Raw genomic sequence first — 22,637 nt, 5'->3', positions numbered from 1 at the left:
AGGCAGTAACGTTCATCCCTTTTATTATTAAACATCAGATGAAGAGGTCGCACACACACAGACACGCACGCAAAAAAAAAAAAAAAAAAGGGGGGGAAAAAACCCAAAAGAAGGAAAAATAAAGAGAGAAACAGACTGGTTGAAGACCGCGATTTCGGTGGTGACAGAGACCGAGTACAACTGGTTTCCTGGCCGGAGCGCAGGCACAAGTCACTTGCCAAAACGTACAAGTCAAACCAGACAGCAGATAACTAGCCCACGTTCTCTAACTACAAGTCACCGTCCAGCCCGGCCCTGGCATGCCCCCGGCCCTCCCGACCCGCTGTCAAAAAAACGAACCCAAACCGAATCGCCGCTGGCCCGGGGCTGGAGCATCTGCCCCCGGTGTGGGGTGAAGCTGGGAAGGGCTGTGTGTCGCCTGCACCATGGAGCCAGGAAGCAGAACGGTGCGGGGAGGCGGCACGGCTGCACCTTCCCCTGCTCCATCCCCGGGAGCAGCGCTGGTGCCCACACCCCACCCAGGCACCTCGCACCCCTGCACCCGCCGGGAGACGGCTGCGTGCGAGGCGACGGGCTCAAGTCCTCCATCGCCAGCATCCACCTGCATCCATGCGAGCATCGCTCCGAGTCCGTCCCTCCGCTGTCCTCAAGCGCTGGGCTGCTGCTCCTCTTTTCATCCGTCCGTCTGTCCGTCCCAGGGCTGCGAGTCGAGCGGACGTTCGCCTCCCCCCAAACCCTTCTCGCTGCTGACGATGCCGTGGGAACCTGAGAATTGTTTGCGTGTCTCCTCCTCTTTTTTCTGTCCGTGGTTTTGTTTTGTGTGGTTTTTTTTCTTTTTAAATAATAGTTATAATAATAATAATAATAGCAATAATAAAAATAATCGCCCCAGCCCACGACAATTTCAAGTATCCCCCAAATAAAAGACAGAATTATAAATAATTATAACTTTACAATTTAATAATTGACACATATACTATAGTATTTACAGTATCATAAATGCTTTTTTTTTTTTTTCTTTTTGTGTTACTTTTAGTAAGCAATCCCTGAGAACAGTTACTTTTACTTGTTTTTATTGAAGTATCTTCACAAATAAGAGGAGTTTGCAAGTCTCGGGCGGGTGGGAGAAGCGCTCTGCAAAGCCATCGCTTTTGGTGACGCATGAGGTTCTAGTGTTGCAGGTTTCTTTGCTCGCCTTTTTTTTTTTTTAAATTATTTTTAATTTATTTTTAAATTCCCCACGTAATTTCAACAATTCTTGTTTTGTACTTTGCAACCTTCAGATCCCTCCAGCGACTGCTTCCTTCAGGAAAGAGGTATTAGATTTCCAGGTTAGCTTTTGGTATTGGCAAGGGAGGGCATGGGGCTGAGTGAACCATTCTTTTTCTTTTTCCCCCGTGGTTGCCTTTTGGTTTGTGCCCAAGGAATCTCTGGATCCTCTCAGCGTGTGAAATGGTTAAATCCAAGAAAGAAGGGAAAAAAACAATAATAAACAAACCCCACAAAAAAAAAAAAAAGAGAAAGAAAAACAAAACAAAAAGAAACAGAAGACCAGAACAGAGCAGCCTCTGCTGATGGGGGGAAGGTGATCTCTACTTTCCTTCCTTCTTCTCTCCCGAGTCCCCGTGCTGCAGCCGGACCCTGCCAGTGAGGGTGGCGAGGGCCGGGGCTCACCCAAACCGTTCCCGCACCAGCAGCATCAGTTTTTTCTTGCCTTTATAGATTTGTTTGAGATTGTCAATGAACTGGGCGAACTGTATGTGCCCGTCCTGCGCCAGGAGGAAGGTCTCCCTGGCCTTGCTGAGGAACTCGATGAACTCCCCGTAGTGCCGCGGGCTGATGTGGGTGAGCCGGGAGTGGGTGGTGTTGATGTAGGCGCTTATCGTCGCATCCAGCAGCTGCCGCAGGGGCGCTTTGTCGGTGGACATCAGCTTCCCCGAGTTCCTGCGGCCAGGGATGCCTGCTAGCCCTGGGGCCGTCATGGTGCAGCGGCGAAGGATGTCCGAGAGCACCGTGGCACAGTGCACGCTCTTCACCACCAGCGGGATGATGGCTGCCAGCTCGTTTTTGCCCAGGGAGTGGCTCAAGGCGCAAGCCCAGAGCACGTCGTTGATGGCTGGGTGCGTGTCCTGGTTGTAGGCCAGGTTGAGATGCGTCATGGCCAACGAGGCCAGTTTGAATGCCCGCAGCGGGTAGCCCCGGTGCTCCATGTAGCGAGCGATGGTGAAGAGCTGGGTGTAGGTCATGCCGGTGGAGGCGGCGTCGATGACGATCTGGTAGGCAGTCTCGAAGGCGATGTGGTCCTTCTCGCAGAGGGTCAGGGCGGACAGGGCGCAGTTCTGTGGGTCCTTCATGGCACACTGCAGGGCCAGGGTGCGGGCACAGCTGGCCAGCTCTTCCCGCTGTGGGTAGTCCAGGCTCAGACGCAGGATGGTGTTGTGGGACATCACTGTGGCTGCGACGATGCTGGTGGCTTCCGTGGGAGTGAACAACGAGTACCAGCTCTGCAGGATGCTCACCAGGGCCCTCACCCCTGCAAGAAAACACCAGGGTTATGGCACAGCCCCAGGGCGTGGCTTGGATCACAGGGCTCTTCTGAGCCCCCGGAGCCAGGGCAAAGCCAGCTGCTGCTGTGTCTGCTCTGCAGGGACAGGACAGAGGGGACAGGCAGAGGCTACCCTGTGTTGCCACACAGCTGGCACAGTGAACACCACTGACCCAGCCCAGGTACGGGGGACCTGTCCCAGTCCCAAACCCATACAACAACTGTGGCCCCAGCTCTGCCAGCTGTTGCATCCAGTTACCCAGGAAGAAATAGGCGACCCAGGAAGGCTGAGATGCCCAGGGCTATGAGCGACCCTGGGATGTCTGTGCCCACCCCACTCCCACCGCGTGCAGGCTGGATCCCCCCAGCACGGCGAGGCACTCACCCACTTCAGTAGCGCATGTCACCAGCCACCTCACCATCTCCCGCCGCCGCCAGTTGAGGGTGGACAAGGTCATGCGCATCACCTGCGAGGCAAACTTGGGGTGACCAGCCGCCCCACAGGGCTCCAATGAGGCCACCCAACACAGTGACACTCCCCCAAAAAAATCCCTCTGGCATGGGTGGCTACCAGCTCCCCAACACTGCCTTGCCTCCATCCAAAGTGCAGCAGGCACAGGGGCCTCCCAGGGCAGAGCTCCCCTCCTCAGGGCCATGCAGGGATGGATTCACTCCCTCCATCCACAGCAGACAGCCTGCTTGGTGGAAAACCGTCACCAGCGCTGCTGCTGCAGTACATGGGGCAAAAGCACCACCAGTACCCCCAGGGCCGTCCCATACCTGGAGCCCCAGCTCCAGCGCCACGTTGAGCAGTGTTGTGTCCGAGTTGCTGTCAGCCGGCGTGGCAATCTTGAATGCATCCTGGGCCAGCTTGAAGATCAAGGAGGAGGAGTGGATATTCTTCTGGATGGCCTCCAGCACTGTGCGTAGGCGCAGCATGTCCCCTGAGCACAGGCAATAAGAGTCAGATGGCTCAGCCTCCCCACACCTTCGCCCTCCAGCCCCATCTCCTGCCTGCACTGGGTGGTCCTGGATGTGTCACAGGTCAGGCACGCAGTACTCAGGGCCAAGAGAGTTTGAGACACCCCCAAAAAGGGAGGATCACAGCCCCCAGTGATGCTCTGAGTCGCCTGCCACAGGAAGCCATGGGTGCAAGGATATGTGATGGCACTGGGCAGCTTGGAACAGAGACCCATCAGGGCATAATAGTATCATGGTCCTGCATCCATCTTGGGAAGTTCTGTCAGCCCCTGTGGGACACAGGGTGGGGAGAAGGACCTTTGGTGTGGATTCAGACCAGAGATGCCAACGTGCCACATCAGGTCCCTCTGCTTTGTGCCAGGTTCCCATTTCTACCCCCGTAGTCATAAACTGAGCACATGAACCTCACACTGAGAAAGCCAAATAATGCTCAGCAGGGTGAAAAACCCAGCACTGCACCTGGGCACCCAGGGACACCGCGGGTGAGTAATAGCTAAAGATATCGCCTGCCGCCCACAGCAGCCGCTTCCACTGCCACCAAAATCCTCCCTAAAATGGCTTGTGGGGGTGCAGGCGAGAGAGGCTGCAAGGATGCAGGATCACATCAGGACATGCTGTGGCAAGGGAACACCTGGCAAAGGGGATGGTGGGAGAAACAGGTGCCATCCAGCAGCCCTACAACCCTGGCATAAAAACCTCATCTCCATTAGGTGCTGGAAGGGAGAAGAACCTAAAGAATACGCCATCAGGGCACTGCAAGGCATGGCCAGGACACCATCAGTCCAGGAAAAGCAGCCAGGAGGAGGAGGGCTGGATGGAGAGAAGAGGCTGCCGAAGCAGCGTGGCTGGAGCTTTCTCGCAGCTCATTTACCTCCCACCTCATGGGGAAGCAGCATCTTCCCCATCAGGCTGTCAGTACCGGGTGCTGGAGGCTGCTGCAGACTATGCAGGACAGCAGTGGGCAGTAGCAACTGCTTGCCACACCAACCCTCATGAGGCACAATGCACTCACCAGCCTGGTGGGGATGGTTTCTGGACAGAGGCGTGTTTAATGAAAAGCCTGTGCTCCCCATCATTGTGCCTGAGCAGGAACCAAAGGCCCAACAGACCAGTGAGGAGGTGTTTCATGAGGCCCCTGTGGCTGGGACTAAGGTGTCCTACCCAGCACAGCTGTCTCCACCTCCAGCCCTGCCAAAAGCCGCACATGGTTTGGTGCACAGGGAGGTCTTCTCTCTCCCACAGCTTGTGCAAGATTATCACCACAGAGCATGAAGAGACAAAGCAGAAGTAAAAGGATAAGCACCTTCAAAGTAAACCATGGCATGAACCCACATCACATCTGGCAGGGCTAGCTGACCTGGCAGCTGACCATGCTTGAGGGCATGCATGGTCCAGCACTACCCAGGATCCGCAGCACTGTAGCTGGCATCTCTGTGGGGTTGCCTGCACCTCCTAGGAACCTTCCATCCCACCCTTCCATTCCACAAGCTTTGGGGCCCTTTGGGAGAGCCATGGAGATTCTGGACTCTGGTGAGATGCTTCGAGGCCAGGTCACTGTGCCCTGTGCATGGGGCACCCAGCCAGTCTCTGTTGGTGCACGAGGGAGCAGAAGTAGGAGTTCCCTCTTTCCTCCAATAAAATCCCTTTGGCACTCTCGCGTTGCACTGTCCCATCACCCCTGTCCCAGAACTGCCCCACCACCAACCTTTGGCTGCTGTGAGCATGGTGGAGGCCAGCTCACACTGCTGTGACTCCAGGTGCCCCAGGGTGAACCAGCGCGGGTATCTGCTGGGGACCACTGAGACCAGGTGGTGGGGGTGAGTCACGTCTCCAGACGGTGCCGTGGTCTCCAGGACAGGCAACCTGAAGGGCAGACAGGAAGAGGTAACGTCAGACCCTGGGCCAGCCCCGGCTTTGCCCCCATTCTCCCTGAGGCACTGGCAGCTGTTGAAAGCATCCTGCTGCCGTGCACGTGTAAGAGCTGTGTGCTCAACACATGGGCACAGAGATCAATCTGAGACCGACTTGAAAGGATGAGAATGATCCGTGAAGTGATTTATAAACTTGTAAGGAAAAGCACAAGTCTCAGGGAAAAAAAAAAAGGGGAAAAAAGAAGAGAGAAAAAAAATGAGAAAAGAAAAATCCCTCTTCCCCTCCCTGCTCCTTTCATGTCAGAGCACCCGGCAGAACTCCTGGCTTTATCATCTGGTTCTTCTTAAAACGCCCAGTTGTGATCAGAAGCAGCAGCACATTTCCCCAGGGCCTCCGCAGCCGGTTTGGGTTACCTGCTTTTGTGGAATATCTAAAAGCCTGGAAAACTGGGGGAGAAGGAAGCCTAAGAAAGGGGAGTAGGAGTCTCACGTCACCAGCCATAGTGACAGAACTATGGTGGCTCTTAAACTACTGAGTGCTGGTGTCACTAATCAATAGACCTTTGAGGCATGCAGGAGGGAAACTGTCCCCCTGGACACAGAGCACCCAACCACCTCTGCCTTCCTCTCTCTCCCAGGCCTGGGGTGCCCACAGGGCAGCAGGAGCCGAGCCTTCCCAGCCCAGGTCAGGCACCCCGACACAGGGGGTTCTAGGGCACTCAGTCCCATTCCTGTTTGGCAGCTGGAGGTCTTGGGTTTGGTGGGGTATGGTGTCCTTACACACTGCAAAGGCCCTTGGCTGATCTTCTAGGCCTTGCTGTCCTCCTGAGCACCTTTTCCCAGGACAGGGAGATTTCAGAACTGCCCTTGGTGCTGGGGAGAGACAGCCCATTTCACTGACAAAATGCCACAAGGACAATGGCATTGATGGGAGAGGGCACTGGGATGCTCTGAGGTTTATGGCCCTTCATGCATTGACTCATTTGGGAAATTCTAGCCTTTTCAGGACCCATCCAGCCCCTGACAGAAAACACAGGCTGATGTCTGAGGCATGTCATGCACTGGGGAGGAAGATAGAGCAGCTCTCCCTGGAGAGGGCAGCTCTCTCTGTAGACATTGGCCATGTCCCCAGTCCCACAGACAGTTTTGAGCTTTAATGGAGAACAGAGTGGGCCCGTGCTCTGTGCCCAGCTCTGTGGCATCCTGGAGCCCAGGGCAAATCATCTGTGCCAGGATAACCACCCTTCCTGCGAGCAGCATGGGCTGCAGGGAGCCTGTGGCCTGGCAGACAGAAGGCAGATGACAGCTCTGTGCCTGCCTGGGACCTGTTCCAGGGGAGGACGCCTGTCACCCGACTGGCCAGGTGGCAGTCCAGCCTGGGGCAAGGGGTTGGGCTGAGGGCCGGACCAGCAGGTATCATCAGGTCCATGAAATTCCCTACAGATGGAGCTTGAAAACCAGGAATTGCCCAAGCAGAGAGCAGGAGTCTCTTCGCACTGCTGCTTGGTGCCCGTGCAGCTCTACATGCTGCCCAGGATGATCCCAAGGATGGTGAGCTCAAGCCTGCCTCCACTCCCACCCTTGCTTTAGGGTTGCAAAGGATCCCAGCTTCCCGGGTGAGCAGAGAGAAGCAAAACGTGGGGTGAGGGATGGGGGGGCAGAGACAGAATAAAACATGCACCCACCTCATGGCCCGCAAAGCCAGCTTGTACGCCAGATCTGCATCGTGGGGCAGCAGGGCAGAGAACAGGTATTTGGCAAAGGTGTGCATGGGGACACTCTCACGGTGGATGACTTCTCCCAAGCCGCTGAAGGGACCACCTAGGTGGAAGCAGAGCCCATCAGCCATAATTAGCACAGCAGGATCTGTGGCTGGGGTTTGCACCACCTCAAAGCTTTGACAATCTGCTCAGCAGCTCGCTGGTGCATTATTCAATTTGGATCCAGGGCAAAAGGCTGCTCTTTCCTTTTCTAAAAACCCTTTGAGGTCAAAATCCCTCAGAAACTGAGTCCCTGTGCTTAGCACCCTTCCCTGTAACACCTCTGATGTGTTACAGGGTGCTCCAGGGATGTCAGCAAATCCTTGCTTTGACACATGGTGGGGCAGAGCAGCCATCCGACAGGCTCAGCACCACACTCACAGAGGAAGAAGCCAGGATGGTGTCAGCCAGGTGTAAGATTTGGAAAGGGCACCCTGGAAATGTTACCAGCACTGAGCTAAGACACAGGAGCCAGCTAGATGGACTAAGCCCCCACCTTCCAGCAGCAAGATGCACTGCTTCCGAAGGGTCTGCACCAGCACTGGGTCCAGCTCGAGGTCCTGCAGCCGGGCAATGATCTGCTCCTCGTTGCGACACACCTTGTCCTGGGCATAGAGACCTTCAGGCATCACCCTCTGCTGACCCATCCCCATCAGGGCCACCTCTAAGGCCAGGGACAGGTAGGACTCGCCGCTGTCTTGGCTGCCGGTTGCGACGGGGACATGTTGATACACTGGAGGTTTGGAGTCCCCAGCATCTGGAAGAAGGGGAAGAAGGTTAGAAGAGCCTTCCCAAGGGGCAGAACCACGGCAGAGAGAAACACTTCTCAACTTCAGAAGCAAGACCTACAGTCCCCTTACTGCCTGCCTTCGGTCACCCAGAGCGGATGGAGGAAAGCTCCCTAGGGCAGATGGGGCCTTCAGCCTCCTTCCTGCTCTCATTAAGAGATGCATGAGACCTGAGACCTGTGCTACAGGGTGCACAGCTGACACCAGAGCCTTCCCATGGGCCAGCACACCTTGGTCCGGCTCTGGCTGCAAACCCTGAAGGCTGGGAAAACTCAGGGCACTAATTCCCCTTTCTCTGCACTGCAGCTCTGCCCTGCCTGCTGCCAGAGAGGACAGATCTGGACCTGAGGAGTCCTGAGCCCCAGACCTGTGCCCAGGGTCTGCCAGTCGGGCTCGGTTCGGCCACAGCCACCGGGAAGGGAGGCAGGAGCCGCGCTCGGTACCTGAAATTTCAAGGCAGTTTTCTTCTTCTAGTCTACAAGCTTCAGTCAGGGTGAGGAAGAGGCAGCCAATGGGGTTCAGAGGGTGGCCTACCCAGCCCTCCAGGTTGGTGATGGTTGTTGCTCCTCGCTGCAGCAGCTCTGCAAGAAAAACATGGAACAGGAAGACATTAAAAGCGAGGAATTTAAAGACCTGTTCTGCACTCAGAGAGGTCTCTGAGACCAAAGGCCTTTTCTTACCCTATGGGTCTGGGACATGGGGACCTCCAGGGCCAACCTGGGCATGGCAGCTTGTGAAGGCAAAGAGCAGCTCAGAGCAGCCACTCCACAGGCTGCCACAGACATCAGAGGGAGCAGGCACCCCACAAAAGAAAAAAAGGTGCCCCTAAGGCCATTAAGATGCAGTGGCTCATTCCGAGTTCCAGGAGGACACAGGGGGCTGCACAGTCCCCTGATGGGAGCCTATAAAGTCAGACCTGCAGCTCAGGGACTCGTTTGCAATGGTAGCCTGAATGTTTTGGAAACACAAGCAGGAATTTCTCCAGAGATGACAGAGACAGGAGGTGATAGGAGATAGGACAAGGGGAAACAGCACGAAGCTGCGCCAGGGCAGGGTCACATTAGATGTTAGGAAAAAATTTTTCACTGAAACAGTTGTCAGGATGTTGAACAGGCTGCCCAGGGAGGGGGTTGAGTCACCATCCCTGGATGTGCTTGAAAAAAGGGTAGATGAGGTACTTAGGGATATGGTTTATCATAGGACAGGAACAGTTGGACTCGATGATCTTAAAGGTCTTTTCCAACCTTGTGATTCTGCGATTCTGAGACTCCCAGTGAGTCTTAAAAGCTTCATCATGGGATGATCTCAAGCTGGCTGAGCCAGCAAGGCCCAGGAGTCACTGACCACCAGCAGCGCTGCAATAACTGACCCCAGCCCTCTGCCAAAGGAGAAACATGGGTCTTGTCTCCTGGTACAATCTACTCAGCGAGTGCAAGGTGGAGGTAGCACACAGAGTCAGCTGCTGCAGCTCTGCAGGCAAGCAGCTCCTCCTCAATGCCGACATTACCCACCATCGCCTGTGCGATCCCTACAGGCAGCCAGACAGCAACAGCGGGAACGACACCCCTAGTCCAGCAGCCCCACGACAGCATGTGGGCACTGCTCTGTCCTTAGGGGTGGGTACCAACACTGTCTGGCTCGAGCAATCAGATGTGATGGTTTGTCTGATACAAACAGCACTGCTCACTGTCAACCTCAGTCACTCTGGATGGGGCAGCGCTTCCCTCTGAGGTGGAGAAGACTTTCTCAGCCAGCTGGGACACCCCAGCTAGACCTCAAGGGACCCTCTCCCATAGTTCTACTCATACCTTTCTTCTGATGCTTATATATTTCCAGCTGCCTTTGCTGCTGCAGTCTCAGGGTGTTGATGATGGCAACAGTTAGTCGGAGAGCTTCTCTGGGATAGCCATGGGAGCGCAGGGCATCCACCCGAGCACAGGCTGTTGGGACGTGTTCTGCAAGGCAAGGACAAATACGGGGGCATGGCTGAGCCAGAGGAGCACAGAAATTCACAGGATGGTACTGGCTGGGGTAAAGAACCTGACGGCATCAGGCTTCAGGGCATTTTCTTCTACTGGTCTTCCCCACACCCCAGCTAAACACTCCTACTCCCTGCCTTCAAGCCATCCTTTCTCCCTGCTCCTGGCAGGGATGCCTACCAGGAACACTAAACGGGACTCCTACCACATTCAACCCACAGCAGCCACGTCAGTACCTAAATCCCCACCTCCGCAATCCTTATCTAGTGGAAGCATTTCCAACACGCCATTGCAGCAGTATGATGGCTCCAAACACAGGCTGCTACCACCCTGCCACTCATTCCTCCTAAAATCTGGGTGGCTTATGATGACCTCCCTCACTGCTGGGTGCTTCTTGGAGCCTCATCCAACACTTCTCCCTGCTCTCCTGGCACAGGTGGTGATACACGGGGTGAGGCTGCGTACCCAGCGCTGTGCTGAGAGCACCAGCAGATTTGGGGTGGTGTTTTGAACTGTTTCCTTAACGCCTCTGTGGAGCAAGCTCTGCAGACACCTTCTGCAGCTCTCCTACCTGGTGTTTTATTATTAGGAACAGTTGCATGAAACACACACACACACGTATACCTGGCCCCCAAGACTCACAGTTGCTTAGGAATTCATCTGCTCCTGCTGCTCATTGCTCACCTGAAATCACAAGCAACTGTGGAGAGGATTATGACTGAGTGAGAAATTAGCAGGAGCAGATGACATGACATGCTGCATAACAAGCAGCAAAAATCCCATTTTCTTGCAGAATGTTCTACCAAGGGCGGGCGGGAAGTCAAACACAGAAGGTCTAAAATTATGGTAGAGGGATAATTTCTATTCCTGGAAGAGCTCAGAAAGCTTTAGAAACACAGACAACCACCTACACAAACAGGGTTTCCACGTCCCAAAGGTCACCCGCAAGGAACACGCGAGGAAGAGGTTTTAGAACAAACACATCTGTAGCAGAGCTTCTTGTTGCTCCCTCTATTCATTTGCTAAATGGATGAAATATTCAGCTCCTCACTGAATTTATCACTGGAAGTTGCTGACAAATCACACTCCTCTTCCAGCACCGAGCCCCTGAAGGGGTGCCAAGAAAGTGAAAGCCCAAAATCCAAAAATCACAGCAAATACATCAGGGAACAAAAAAAATATCCCATGCACCAACCAGCTGGGCCAAAGGGCTCAGCAGAACCCAGGTTATGCTAAGGACAAGCGAGCTGCAGCCACCATGTCCTTGGTAGATGGAATCCATGGAAGCACTAACCCACCACCATTGCCTATGGCTGTGCAAGGAGGAGACCTGCTGCCTGCATCTACACAAAACTCTTCCCAGAGTGGAAATGTCCCCTCCTGCTCCCAACTGGGGGCCAGTGTGAGGGCTGACAGCCACACCAGCCACCCTCCAAACCCTTCATCGCACTCATTCTCATCCCAGGCACATAGCTGTTAAGGGCTACAGGTCTGCCCAGGGTCATGATTTCACAGTGGAGAAGTTGTGTGGCTCATGGTACATGGACTAAAGGTCTGCAGCGCAGGACAGACGATACTGAGCGTGACTGGTTCAGTATGCCTTAAGTGCATGCAAGTCTTAATTGTACTGTCTGCTAATTGCCTTTAAGGGAAAACTGAAGAGAGGGACAGAGGAGGGAAGGAAAAACCCCAGAGGACAGAGCTGTGCTCCCCAGCCAACTTTCAAGTGACTTGAAGTGTCCAGTCCCCCTGGACTGGGAACAGCAAGAACTTGCTCTGGGGACAGATAAACACTGGCAGGATGAAAAGAGGACACAATGAGCCTGATCCAAGCTGCCCAAGGGGAACCCAAACTGCAAAGACGTGGGGCTTGCTGTAAGGACTCTGGATAGGGTATGGGAGGGCATCAAGCTCTTCTGCTCAACCTATTCCTCAGGCTAAGAGCCAGGGAGGCACTTTCAATCTAGGATGCAGAAGCCTGTAAGAACCAAAGAGCTTCTTTGATGCCTTGTGTGGCTCTTCTCCACCAGCAACGTTACCCAGGCAGGCCATGCGAGGGGCTGTTGGTTTGGATGCTCACCCAGCCACAGCGGTTGCCCCTGGGAGTTGAAGAGGAGGCTCTCGCCCTCCCGCTGGTAGGAGGGAGACACGTAGAAGTCGCTGCTAATGATGCGCTGCAGGTGGCTGTCCTGCCAGTGGAGGTCACAGCCCTCGATCGCCCGGGTGAACACGGTTCGTCTGGGTCTGGCCAGCGAGTCTGCAAAGAGAGAAAACATCAGTGGGGCAGGGACAGCCCATTCCTGCCCCCAGGCATGACCTCCCTGGGCAGAGCAACGTCTTCCCAAGGAGAATAAAGCTTCGCCTGGTCCCACCACAGCCATTTCCAGGCTGAGCACGGGGCTCTGGCTCTCACACTGCAACAGACTGCCCTGACACCTCTGCTGCCCACCCCATCTCTGATGGATACTACTGTCTCCTTACACAGCATCACTAAGTATCTTGCTAGAACAGCTGCCTTAGCCAGAGAGGCGAGAGAGAGGAGGGGATTGCCTGTCTGCTTTCTGACAATAACCCACTGTCACACACGAGGCTGCTGCCTTGAGAAGTGGCAGGGCATTCCCATTCCATGGCACTTGGTGTGTAGGCAGCTGCTGGGGTGTCAGGACTGGGTCAGCCTCCATGCTAGCACCAGGAGCTCTCTTCTCTTCTTCTCTGACGTAAAGTCTGGTGAGCAATGTAAAGTAAGGTGAGCAAAACCATCACCTTCCAGCAACCTCCTCTGGCTCTGCAAGGGAGCTGGAAGAGAGGGGGTGGCATCGTCTGAAACCCCACTGCTGCTCTGCAGCAAATGTTTGTGCTCCTCTTCAGTGCTGCTCTGTAAAGTCACTGACATTTCTGAGACTATCGAATGCTGGATGAACATTTCCCTCTGTCCAGAGCGGTTTGTCAGAAGGAAAAGGCCAGTCTGGAGCAATCCTGCTATTGCTTCAGCCACGATGGATCATAAGGGCCAAACACAACTGGTAGGGGAAGCCCCAAAGGGCATGCAGTGCCCAATGTTTGGTCCTGCGACCTGCAAGGCAGGGGAAACCCTAAAGATGACGCGATGCTGAATGTTAGATGACGCTGAATGTCAGATCCTACAACCCACATGACGGGGCCGAGTTAAATGCGTTGGGGGGGGGGGAATGGGGGGAGTGGGGAAACAAAAGGCACAGCTCAAAGCTGATCCAGGGAGGCTGGATAAACACGCTCCGGAAACGATGGCAACAAGCAATTAGCCTGAATGCTGCGGGCACCCCGAGGTGGAGAGAAATTAAACAGGTGTTCATATGTAGGGAACCAAGCCTGCTCACTTTACCAGGAAGGATTTCAGGAATCATCTGTTCTCCTTCAGTAACAAAAGAGGCTGGCAACAATCCGCAGCAGCATTTGCATAGGCACAGCCGTTAACCCCAGGACAGCTCCAGGATCTGTGCTGCTTTCAGTCCCCTGCCTGGCGAGTCAGGAGCGCTGGGGACAAGGGGACACCCCTGGCACGTGCTTTGGAAACACCCTGCTCATCTAAAAAAAGCGACCTGCTCAGCCCCGGCAACCTGCCCCAAATGCCAGAGTGAATCCTCTCAGTGGAGCTGGGAACACCAAGGGGGAGTCCCGGGGCTGGCGCGGGTCATGGAGCGAGGCCAGGTTTAAATTAAGCAGCTCCCCGAGGATGTGCACGGGCAGGCGAAGCGAGCAGCCCGGGGTGTGTGGTCCTGGCCGTGGCTGGGTGGGCTGGCAGGACAGTCACACTCCCGAGCTGCTGTCGAGGGACTAATCCCACCCAGAAGAGAGAAGTTTCCTTGGTGGCACGACTGCCGTCCCCCTCTCCTCTTCCCACTCTGGCCACGCGTAACACACCAAAGAGCAATTCCAGTGCAGCAGATGGAGGCACGGTAAGAGCAGTAACTTCCAATTAATGTCTACTCCAGGCAATAGGAAGGGGGGGTGCTTAAATTCAAAGGGAGCAAGTGCTTTGTCAGGGGTTGAGAAAGTATTTTAGCGTGAAGGAACAACCCCGTAAGTACATTGCTCTGTCTGCACTCTGCATTTGAAACGTGTTTAACTCCTGGCTACTGACTTGTCCACGACCTGAACTGAAGCCCAAAGGAAAGGCTGAAGGGCTGGGAAAGGGGTTCTGTGTCACCTCCAGTTCCTCACCCTCACTGTACAGAAAGGGTTTCCAAGACCAGCTCTAATTCACACAGTGCCAGCTGTCCATGAAACTCCATCCCCGCAGACCATGGGGGTCTAAACTCCCCCAAGGTTGAAAGGCTTTAAAACGGCCTCTATGTTCACGCTCAAAATACAGGTGACTTCACCCATGATGTAGCAAAGAGTCAAACATTTCCAAGTCTATCTAAAACCAGAGGCTGTCAAGAGAAATGTTCTGTATTCCCCTGACTCCCGGAGACACCAACAGAAAGTGAACTGAGGTATCTTAACCTCAGGATAAGTTTTGACCCAGACCCCAACCCCTGTGACCACCGGCTGGATTTCCACTGCCAGACTCACCTTGGCTGTGACCGGAGCTCTGCGTGAGCGCGTTGGTGATGTTGGGAAGCTCGTTACCGTAATTACCGTCTTCCAGGGGACAGACATCCATCTCGCCCCACTTGCGCAGCTGCCGGAGCCAGCAGGATTTCTCTTCCAGCTTGCAGTGTGGGTTTAACACCACGCACACCCACAGCGCCCCTAAACAAAGCCAAGAAATCAAGGAGGTGCCACCACTGTACCCCCGTGGGGCCTAAGTTGTGCTGCCACGCTCGTCGCGAGAGCCTGCAAGGTTTCATCGGCACTGGTAAACTCATTCCAGCATAATGCACGGGCCCAGGAGGGGGATTTAGACAGCTTTTAAATAAAAGTAAAACTCCTCTGTAATGAAGCTAAATTATAATCTCATGAGATGGGGGACAGTGGGGAGGAGGGAAGGAGAGAGAGCGGCTGTGTATGAATTTGTGAGTGCTTCTGTCTGCCAGGACAAATCTAGTGTTTGAACTACACATCAAAGCCTGCTTAAAAACACCCTGGCAAAGCTGCAGAGTCTGTATCTCCAAAGACTAACCTGATTTTGATCCTACCCACGTTCCAAGCGCTTTAAAGCCCGCTCTGAATACTATTTCATCTGCCATTGTTCTTCAGGCCATTTGCATTCAACTATTTAAAAAGGAGATTTGGTTTATTTTCTTCCTCCCACCCCCCTCTCCCCCCACCCCCTTTCCTTTTTTAGTCCCCAGTAGCCCCCAGCCTGCAGAGGAACCTGGAGTTAGGCTTCGTGCCTCACAGGCCACTCTGAAGCATGTGTGATCTCACAGGCAGAGGTGCCCATCAGTGGGACACCCACGCTGACACCCTCCAGCTCAACCATGGGACCTCAAAGGACTGTCTGCTGCATGAGAGGCAAAACCAGGCCCAAGGACGTCTGCTGTCATTAACACCCAACTCATCCTTCCAAAAGACAGGGCTGAGGTTGGTGCTCCTCACCAAGTGTTGCCAACTCTCCTGGGTCACTCACTGCTCTGAAAAGGGCTGTAGCAACCCAAATGAGTGCAAACCCGTGAATTCTCCTTTAGCTAATTGCACTGCTGCCCAAATTTCCCTGCAGAACTGCCAGGATATAGCGTGTCCCCTCCCTTGAGCCTGCCCTGCAGGGTGGGACGGCTGCGTGCTGGCACAGCTGCCATGTGAGGTGTCCCCAGGGATCCCCCCAGGCTGAGCAGCCCACGCTGCTTGTCTTTCTGCCCATGTCAGATCCCGCCACGCACACGGGACAGCTCAGCCTCCTGCAGAAACACTCTCTTCTGCCTCTCCTCCATGAGTCCAGCAGAGACCCAGGGCACCATCTTTCTCCCCAACAGCCAGCTCCTCCCCCCCACCTCTCCATCACTCCAAAGTTCCCACCCCAAGGTGACAGCCAGTGGCAGGACAGCAGCACCCAACACGGCTCCATTGCATGGCGAGGAGATCCCTCCACATGCCCACACTGCCTCCCTTGGTCACTGCATTCTGTGTGACAGCTCCCCAGCTGCATGGCCATGCTGTGGAGCCAAGCAGCCACAGCTCCAACACGGGCAGCCCATCCACTTGCCCAGCAGTGCAAGGCAAAACCAGGCTGAGCAGCAACATCCTGGCTCCAGCTCCACTCCGGTGTCTCCTCACACCCCTGGAGTAGAGCTGAGCTTTGGCGATGCTTTTTGGGTGCATCTCCTGGAACCCTTCCTCTGCCAGTTGGGACTTGCAGACACGTTTCGTTGAAGTTACTGGTGAGATGCAGAGGCCAAGCACGTCTGCCCCCTCGGAGCAGCCTGGCTCAGCAGGAGAGACGTCACGGCGTCACAACGCAGATGGAGGCAGCAGCATCCCATCCAGGAACGGGCACAGGGAAGGCAACTGCAGCCACTAAAGATCGGCCAATACTGACAGCAGCACTGGCCCATCCACTTCTATGCTGCTCCAAGGAAACCCCACTCTGTTCTGATGAACAGAGGGAATAAGACTTTTGAGCTGCAACATCAGTGGTCGACGCACATGCAGGAGAAGAGCTATCTCCCTAGGGGCTGCTGGGGACCAGCCCTCCCACACCAGGTCTGTGTCCCTCACTCCCAGGCCTCTGCAGGCCATGGACACATTGGTTTTGGGGGAAAAAAACCCCTAAGCAGGTTTCAACTCCCAAAAAATGAGTGTTCCTTACAGTTCTGGTTACTGCCCCTCAGCTGAGGGGTGGGCATCTGCCTGCTGCCATGCTGAGGGTGGGTATGAGCTAAAATCCTGCCTTCTGCTCTGGTGCTGGCATCTCAGGGCTCTGACTGGTTTTGAGCATCAACTTCCTGCCAGCGCTCCTGCCAGCTGTCACTGTCCCTCTTCCCCAGCTCCGGTGCTGCCCATGCAAAAAGCAGCCTCCATCAGTTCAGCCGGTAAGGAGTCTTGGTGCTCCAGCCCTGCCACCCCCAGGAATGCGATGTGCCTGCTGGATTTTCGGCTCCCACAGCTCAACTAAAATGTGATCCTTGGAAGCCTCATGACTTTGCAGCCTATTTTTGCATCCTTTGCCTGCCAAAACACTGTGACCCCGGGCCCTCCTGCAGAAGGGAAGATGTGGCAGGGACGTGGGGACAAGAAAGGAAGAGGGATTCGTATCTGTCTCAGCCGCAACAGTTATCTGGGAGATAGAAAAGAGGGGTTTTCAGAGCCCAATGGTCAAGTGACATCAGCTGACAGCACAAGTGACTCCCATCCTGATCCGAAACACCACGGAGGGTCAGACTCTGTGTCTGTTCACATGCTGCAGAAACCTTCATCTGAACTTTTCCGATAGCAGGAGGTTAAGTGGGGAACAAAGCAGCAGATCACGATTAAGCTAAGCCTCTAAACAAAAATGCTTTTTGATGACGGGGCTGGGCGCAGGAACAGGGGAGGGGGGACGGGTCAGAGGCTTCCCAGCCCAGCAGTCCCGGCCCCAAAGAGGACAGGCACTCCGATCCCGCGCCCAAGTTTCCAAACCATCAAAGAAATTCTCCCATTTCCCACAGGGTCGCTCCCTGGCTTAATCTGCTGAAATTCCCCACTGTAAACAAGTGGCTGAGATAAATAAACCCGTCTCCAGGCAGATTAAGGTCAGGCTGCACTTCAGCTGGTTTTTCGTCTATTTTTTGTAATTAGGCTTTAATCGTAAGTACTAATGCGCCAGGCAGGGCAAATACTCCCACGCTGCAGAGCTCTCCACCCAGTAGGTCTTTCCTCTGGCTCCCCAGCAGACGGGGCAATAGATGTTCTGTTGGCAGCACACGTGCAATCAAAGGATGCCCTTTTTATTCTAATTTTTTTTGTTTGTTTTTAAAAAAAAAAAACCCTCTGAAATCCTGCAAAATCCTTTATATTTTCCCCAGTATAAATCCCCAATCTTCTTTAAGGCTGATCTTCTTCCAATCCCACGCAAGTCTGTGATGCAGTCTCTGCTAAAAATCGATGATTAATTATTAAACACGTGCCCAAAATAATTTCTGCAAGGCCCACTTTTCTCTTCCACGTGGCAGGGGAACGCGGTCTGTGCCGGGGGTTCCGGTGGCAGCTGGCAACAAGCCCCTCCTGCCTCCTCCCTTTGGCAGCAGCGGTGATACCAGGCAGCTCTGGCATCCGCAGGCACAGGCTGGCAGACAACGTGCCTTCACCACCTCACACGTCCCAGTTACCATTACCCATCCAGCGATGGGCTGGGACATCCCTCCGCATTGCTGATGGTCGTTATGGGTTAACGCCATCAACTCACAGCAGCTCCGGTCCCTCAGAGGGAAGGTCTGTTCCTACACCAAATGCTGCCCAGGGACAAATCCAAAACACTTATGTAAGATGAGGGAACAATCCCTGTTTTAAGTACAGCCCATGCTCATCCTGCCCTGAAGTCCCTTCTTGGACCATCACAGTGTCCTCCACAGGGGCTCCTCTTCAGCTTGGAGATGCCCAAATCCCTCCCCGTGTGACGTGCCTACACCAGGAGAGCTGCTCGCTCTGACGTGTGTTGGCTGGCACCACGCTTCACCTGCTGTCACACTGATCCAGCCCTGGTAGGGCTCTGACGTTCCCTCAACACCTTGCCATCTGCTGATGGAGACGTGCCGTCACCTCCTCCCACTCTGCTGACCAAAACTACGTGCACCAACCTGGTCCTTGCACAGTTAAGCCAGGACTGAAACCCAACCACTCCAGGGAGGGAGGGCTCTCAGCTTGGATAGAGGGTTTGAAATCTGGCTAAATAATCTGTAATTCTGGGCAAATTCCTTCCTGTGTCCAGGCCTGCCCAGACACCCATCCATCCACATTTCACTGATGTGTCTGCTTTCTTCCATGAAGAAATTCTGGCTTGGTGGCTTTGGCCACCTCTCCAGGATCCTTGTAAATCCAACCATCTAGCTGCAGCTTCCCAAAATCCTGGAAATATCTTCTTGGCAAGCCAGCACAGATGAGCTCTCCAGAGCTGGCGTGGTTATTTCCACACAGGGAACTTCACACAGAAGCAAGACACTCCCCTCCTGCCCCTGCCTGCGCAGTCTGGGCAGGCTCTCCAGCCTTACAGCTACGTTTGCATTTGCTGGGCTCTTGGATAGGAGGGTCCCAGCTGCAGTTTCATGTGCTCCAGATGCTGGACCACCCTTATCCTTCTTCTCTACAACATCCCTTGGGTCCCAGTCCACAAGCCCTTACCCTTATACAGCATCTCCTATCAGCAGGCTGCAGAGAAGCTCAAACTCACTTGGTAAAACTACGGCACAAGTCAAACTATTCACTCAAGATCCCAGATGTCCAGGAGAACCCACAACTGCTGGGTTAACTCCACCACAGAACCAGCCTCCTTGGGCCCACGTCACCTAAATGTTTTATTCTAATGATATTATGGTGTCAGCCAGCTGAGCCGGTGTCTAAGGTGCTTACCTAGAATTACCCAGAACTGCATTTCCCTTAAAGCCAGGCTCTGTGCTGGCCATCCTGCCCCTTCACCCTGGAAACGTGCACCAGAGCAGGCTGCAATCTCCCAGGTGGGATAAGACTTGAGAAACTGCTTTTCTCCTCTGGATCTCAGTTCCTCCAGGAAGAACACTTCTACGTCCAGGTCATGTCCAGCCCCTGGAGCTCCCCAGCCCCTGTGTCCTCCCTTGCAAAGGTTTTGAGGCAACATACCAAACACCAGGCTGCTGCAAGTACAGGACCAGTCACACCCCGCCCACCCGTTGTCATCCCCTTTGCAGGAGAGCAGCAGGTTTAAGGTGCTGAACTGTGTAGTTTGGACCTGATCCAGCTGTTCCACCAGGATTTCCCCATCCAGGGATGGAATAAGCTCCTGTCATCTCTGCCCCTCAAAAAGAACCTCAAAGGCCTCTGGGGTGATGTCTGGCAACCCTGATGCTGCTCTCTGCAAGACAGTGACCCTTACCCAGCTCGTCCCAGAGCTGCCGGCACTTCTCCGTTATGCCCGTCCCCTGCTGCCTCCAGAGGGAGAGCCGAGGGTCAGCCATGAACTGCTCCGTTATCAGCGTCAGCATCCTGGCCCCGTTGGAGTCCCTCATGCGCAGCATCTCCCGGACCTGGAACGGACAGGGAGAAGGTCTTGGGTGAGACAAACCATGGTCCCTCCAAGGTGTTAAAGACTGGTTAGGTCCAGACTGTAAATATATACATATATATGTGTATAATGTATAGTCACATGTTCTAGCACTCATGCAATAGCTGTGATGTGGCTGGTTGGAGTCCAGGTGAGCAGCTGCCACAGGCTAGGCTGTAAAGAGGACTAAGTGATCAGAAGCATGAAAACAAGACCCATCTGCAAATAAAGAGAAGAGCCCATAAGCTGGTGCCACCTCGCGATGGCCTTGGTAGGCTCTGCAGGGTTGGCCTTGCTCCCACCGTGCTGATGGGGAGATGGGGGAAGGCCCTCCCTCACACAGGGATGATGTCAAGCCCATTGTGTGGGAGGAAAGGACCTGCCAGGAGAGAGGGTGAGACAACCCAGGCCTGACCCAGAGCCTGGATTACAACTGCCTGCTTTGCGACCGGGCGAGAAGGCACTGGAGCAGAGATTCCCAGCTGTGACGGGCAACCTGCCAGGGCAGCCGGCAAGCTGCCGGCTACGTGACACACCGAGCAGAGAGGGGAGAGAGTAGCAGGCTCCTCACCTTGGCAAACATGGAGTTGAGCTGCTTCCCCGAGCCGTAGTACCCTCCCTGAGATAGGAACAGCTTCACCTGCTCTCGGACCTGTTCTTCGTCCAAGTGCCAGCAGTTCTCATCATCTATGCTGGCCCCAGCAGTGGGGTCGGGAGCACCTGTGGGTATGGAGAAGGAGGAGAAAAAAAAGAAGACAACCATGTTTACAGCAGCAAGGCCAGCAGTCCAACCGGCTAGAAGCAAACCCACCTCTATTTTGTCAGCCTGGGTGAGGAAAAACCAGCCAGGTTCCCAGGCAGTGAGCCCCAGCCAGCAGCACCAAACTCCCATGCTGGTGACAGCACCCAAAAGGAGGGATCCCAACCACAATGTCAATGCCTAGCCAGCCCTCTTAAGTGGGGCTTTGAAAGAAGGGACCTGCCTTCCTTCAAAGTCCCTGGGGATGCAGGCAGTGCAGCTGCAGAGCCTGGAGTGCTCCCTGGCTCCAGGGATTGCCTGGGGTGCTCTTCCTCCTGCTCCACATCACCGGTTTGTTTAAGGATCAGCAAAGCTCCAATTCCTGCAAGCCCTTGTTGGGAACAGTAAAGGTACCACTGCACAGGGCCCCAGGGCCCCATGTTAAACACCAGGTCCTGCTCTTCATTTGCTTTAGGACAGGGAACAAGTCCCTGTGCATCAGCGTGCCTGCCCGGGAGAGACCCTCTGCGGCAAGGAGCAAAGGATCAATAACCCTTCAAAGAGCAAACTGTGACCAGAGTGGGGCTGATGGCAGGTTCCTACCTGTGTTCACAGGCTGTACCACATCTTCCAGGGAACACAAAAAAGCCCCACACACCAGTGGATTCAAGCAACAGCTTAGATCCACCTCCCCTTGCCTTGCCCCTTTCAAGTCCCATTTCCAACCCCTGAACGCTGCTGTACTCCCCAGCAATGCCCTGGCTTCCCAGGCTCCGGGGGCAGGCAGCAGCACGGCTCCAGTGAGCAGTCGGAGCACGGAACCTCAGCTTTTCAGCTCCTCGCTTGTAAGTCAGGCTCTGCAGAAACTCATCAGGGAAAAACCAGTGCCAAAGAGGGACTGGTGAAGCTGGACAATGCCCTGCTCCACTCCTGCTTCTCCCATCTTGTCTCCCCCTGTAGCGAGGATGGGGGTCAGCATGGGAAGAGCAAGGTGCTGCCTGCACAGCCAAGGGATGCTGTAAGCCAACATGCTCCCAATTAAATCTTAATGGTGCTTTCCCCACTTGGCCAGAATCTGGTTGGGAAGCAGACATTGCTTTCATATGCAGACAGCTCGGGATGCTGTGCTCACCCCAGCCCCACACACTGCTGAACCAGGAGCTCAGATGTAATTCACAAAAATCAAGCTCCAGGATGCCTGCTCAGCACAGTGACTGTCTCCTCTCTTCAGCTTGCAAGTGAGAGGACATCAACCCAAGGGCTTTGCCCTTCTGGCAAAGGCTGGGAACGGTCCTGACCCGATAAGATACAGCTATTTGTATTTAATGTCCTTTACAAAATTCCTTTAATTTCCGCTAACAGTTGCTGCCCAAGAGCAGTTCCAACAAGCTCTAGGCACAGCCTGCGCTGTGCTGAAGGGAGAGGAGGAGGATGCTGTCATTTATAGTTGACAAAACCGCATAATTGGGACGGGATCTGATGCAGCAGGAAGGTATTCACAGCCCCTGGGTGAGCATGAGGGCTTTTGCCTAAATCCCTGATCCTGCTCCCCTGTCATGGGTGGCCAAGCTCTGCCGTAAGCCACGAGGGACCACACTGCCAGGGACAGGTAGTATATTCTGGCTGGCTGAGTTTTTCGGTGCCTTTTCCTTCCCTCCCCCAACCCTGTCCTTATCTCGCAGATAAAGAGCAGACAAGCCAGTGATTATCCCCTATCAGGAACCGATGACTAATCTGTCTACCACCACCGCTTATCCAGCCCTATCGCCGAGGTATCCCAGACGCTTGCACTCTTAATATCCTCCTCCCCACCATCCCGCCCTCCCGCAGCTATCTGGCCCC

At 54.5% G+C, this 22,637-nt stretch overlaps 1 protein-coding gene across 1 annotated transcript in view; it reads right to left on the bottom strand.

The window, feature by feature from the left end:
• Nucleotides 1–6: 6 nt before the first annotated feature.
• Nucleotides 7–22,637, bottom strand: part of ZSWIM5 (zinc finger SWIM-type containing 5) — a 97,290-nt gene continuing 74,659 nt past the window's right edge. Inside the window, exons 3-14 of the mRNA XM_084266230.1 lie at nucleotides 20,628–20,776; nucleotides 19,889–20,039; nucleotides 14,479–14,658; nucleotides 12,005–12,181; nucleotides 9,754–9,900; nucleotides 8,389–8,526; nucleotides 7,654–7,914; nucleotides 7,083–7,218; nucleotides 5,232–5,389; nucleotides 3,326–3,489; nucleotides 2,931–3,012; nucleotides 7–2,533 (exon numbers count right to left, since the gene is read on the bottom strand). Of these exons, the coding sequence (XP_084122356.1) occupies nucleotides 1,671–2,533; nucleotides 2,931–3,012; nucleotides 3,326–3,489; nucleotides 5,232–5,389; nucleotides 7,083–7,218; nucleotides 7,654–7,914; nucleotides 8,389–8,526; nucleotides 9,754–9,900; nucleotides 12,005–12,181; nucleotides 14,479–14,658; nucleotides 19,889–20,039; nucleotides 20,628–20,776 (2,606 nt within the window). The 3' untranslated portion in view covers nucleotides 7–1,670. The remainder of the gene's footprint in view (nucleotides 2,534–2,930; nucleotides 3,013–3,325; nucleotides 3,490–5,231; nucleotides 5,390–7,082; nucleotides 7,219–7,653; nucleotides 7,915–8,388; nucleotides 8,527–9,753; nucleotides 9,901–12,004; nucleotides 12,182–14,478; nucleotides 14,659–19,888; nucleotides 20,040–20,627; nucleotides 20,777–22,637) is intronic.

Source organism: Gallinula chloropus, assembly GCF_964237585.1.
Source record: "Gallinula chloropus genome assembly, chromosome: 6".
NCBI classification, from domain to species: Eukaryota; Metazoa; Chordata; class Aves; order Gruiformes; family Rallidae; genus Gallinula; species Gallinula chloropus.
The sequence above is the reverse complement of the archived record's forward strand: the minus strand, read 5'-3'. Positions and strand labels throughout refer to the sequence as shown.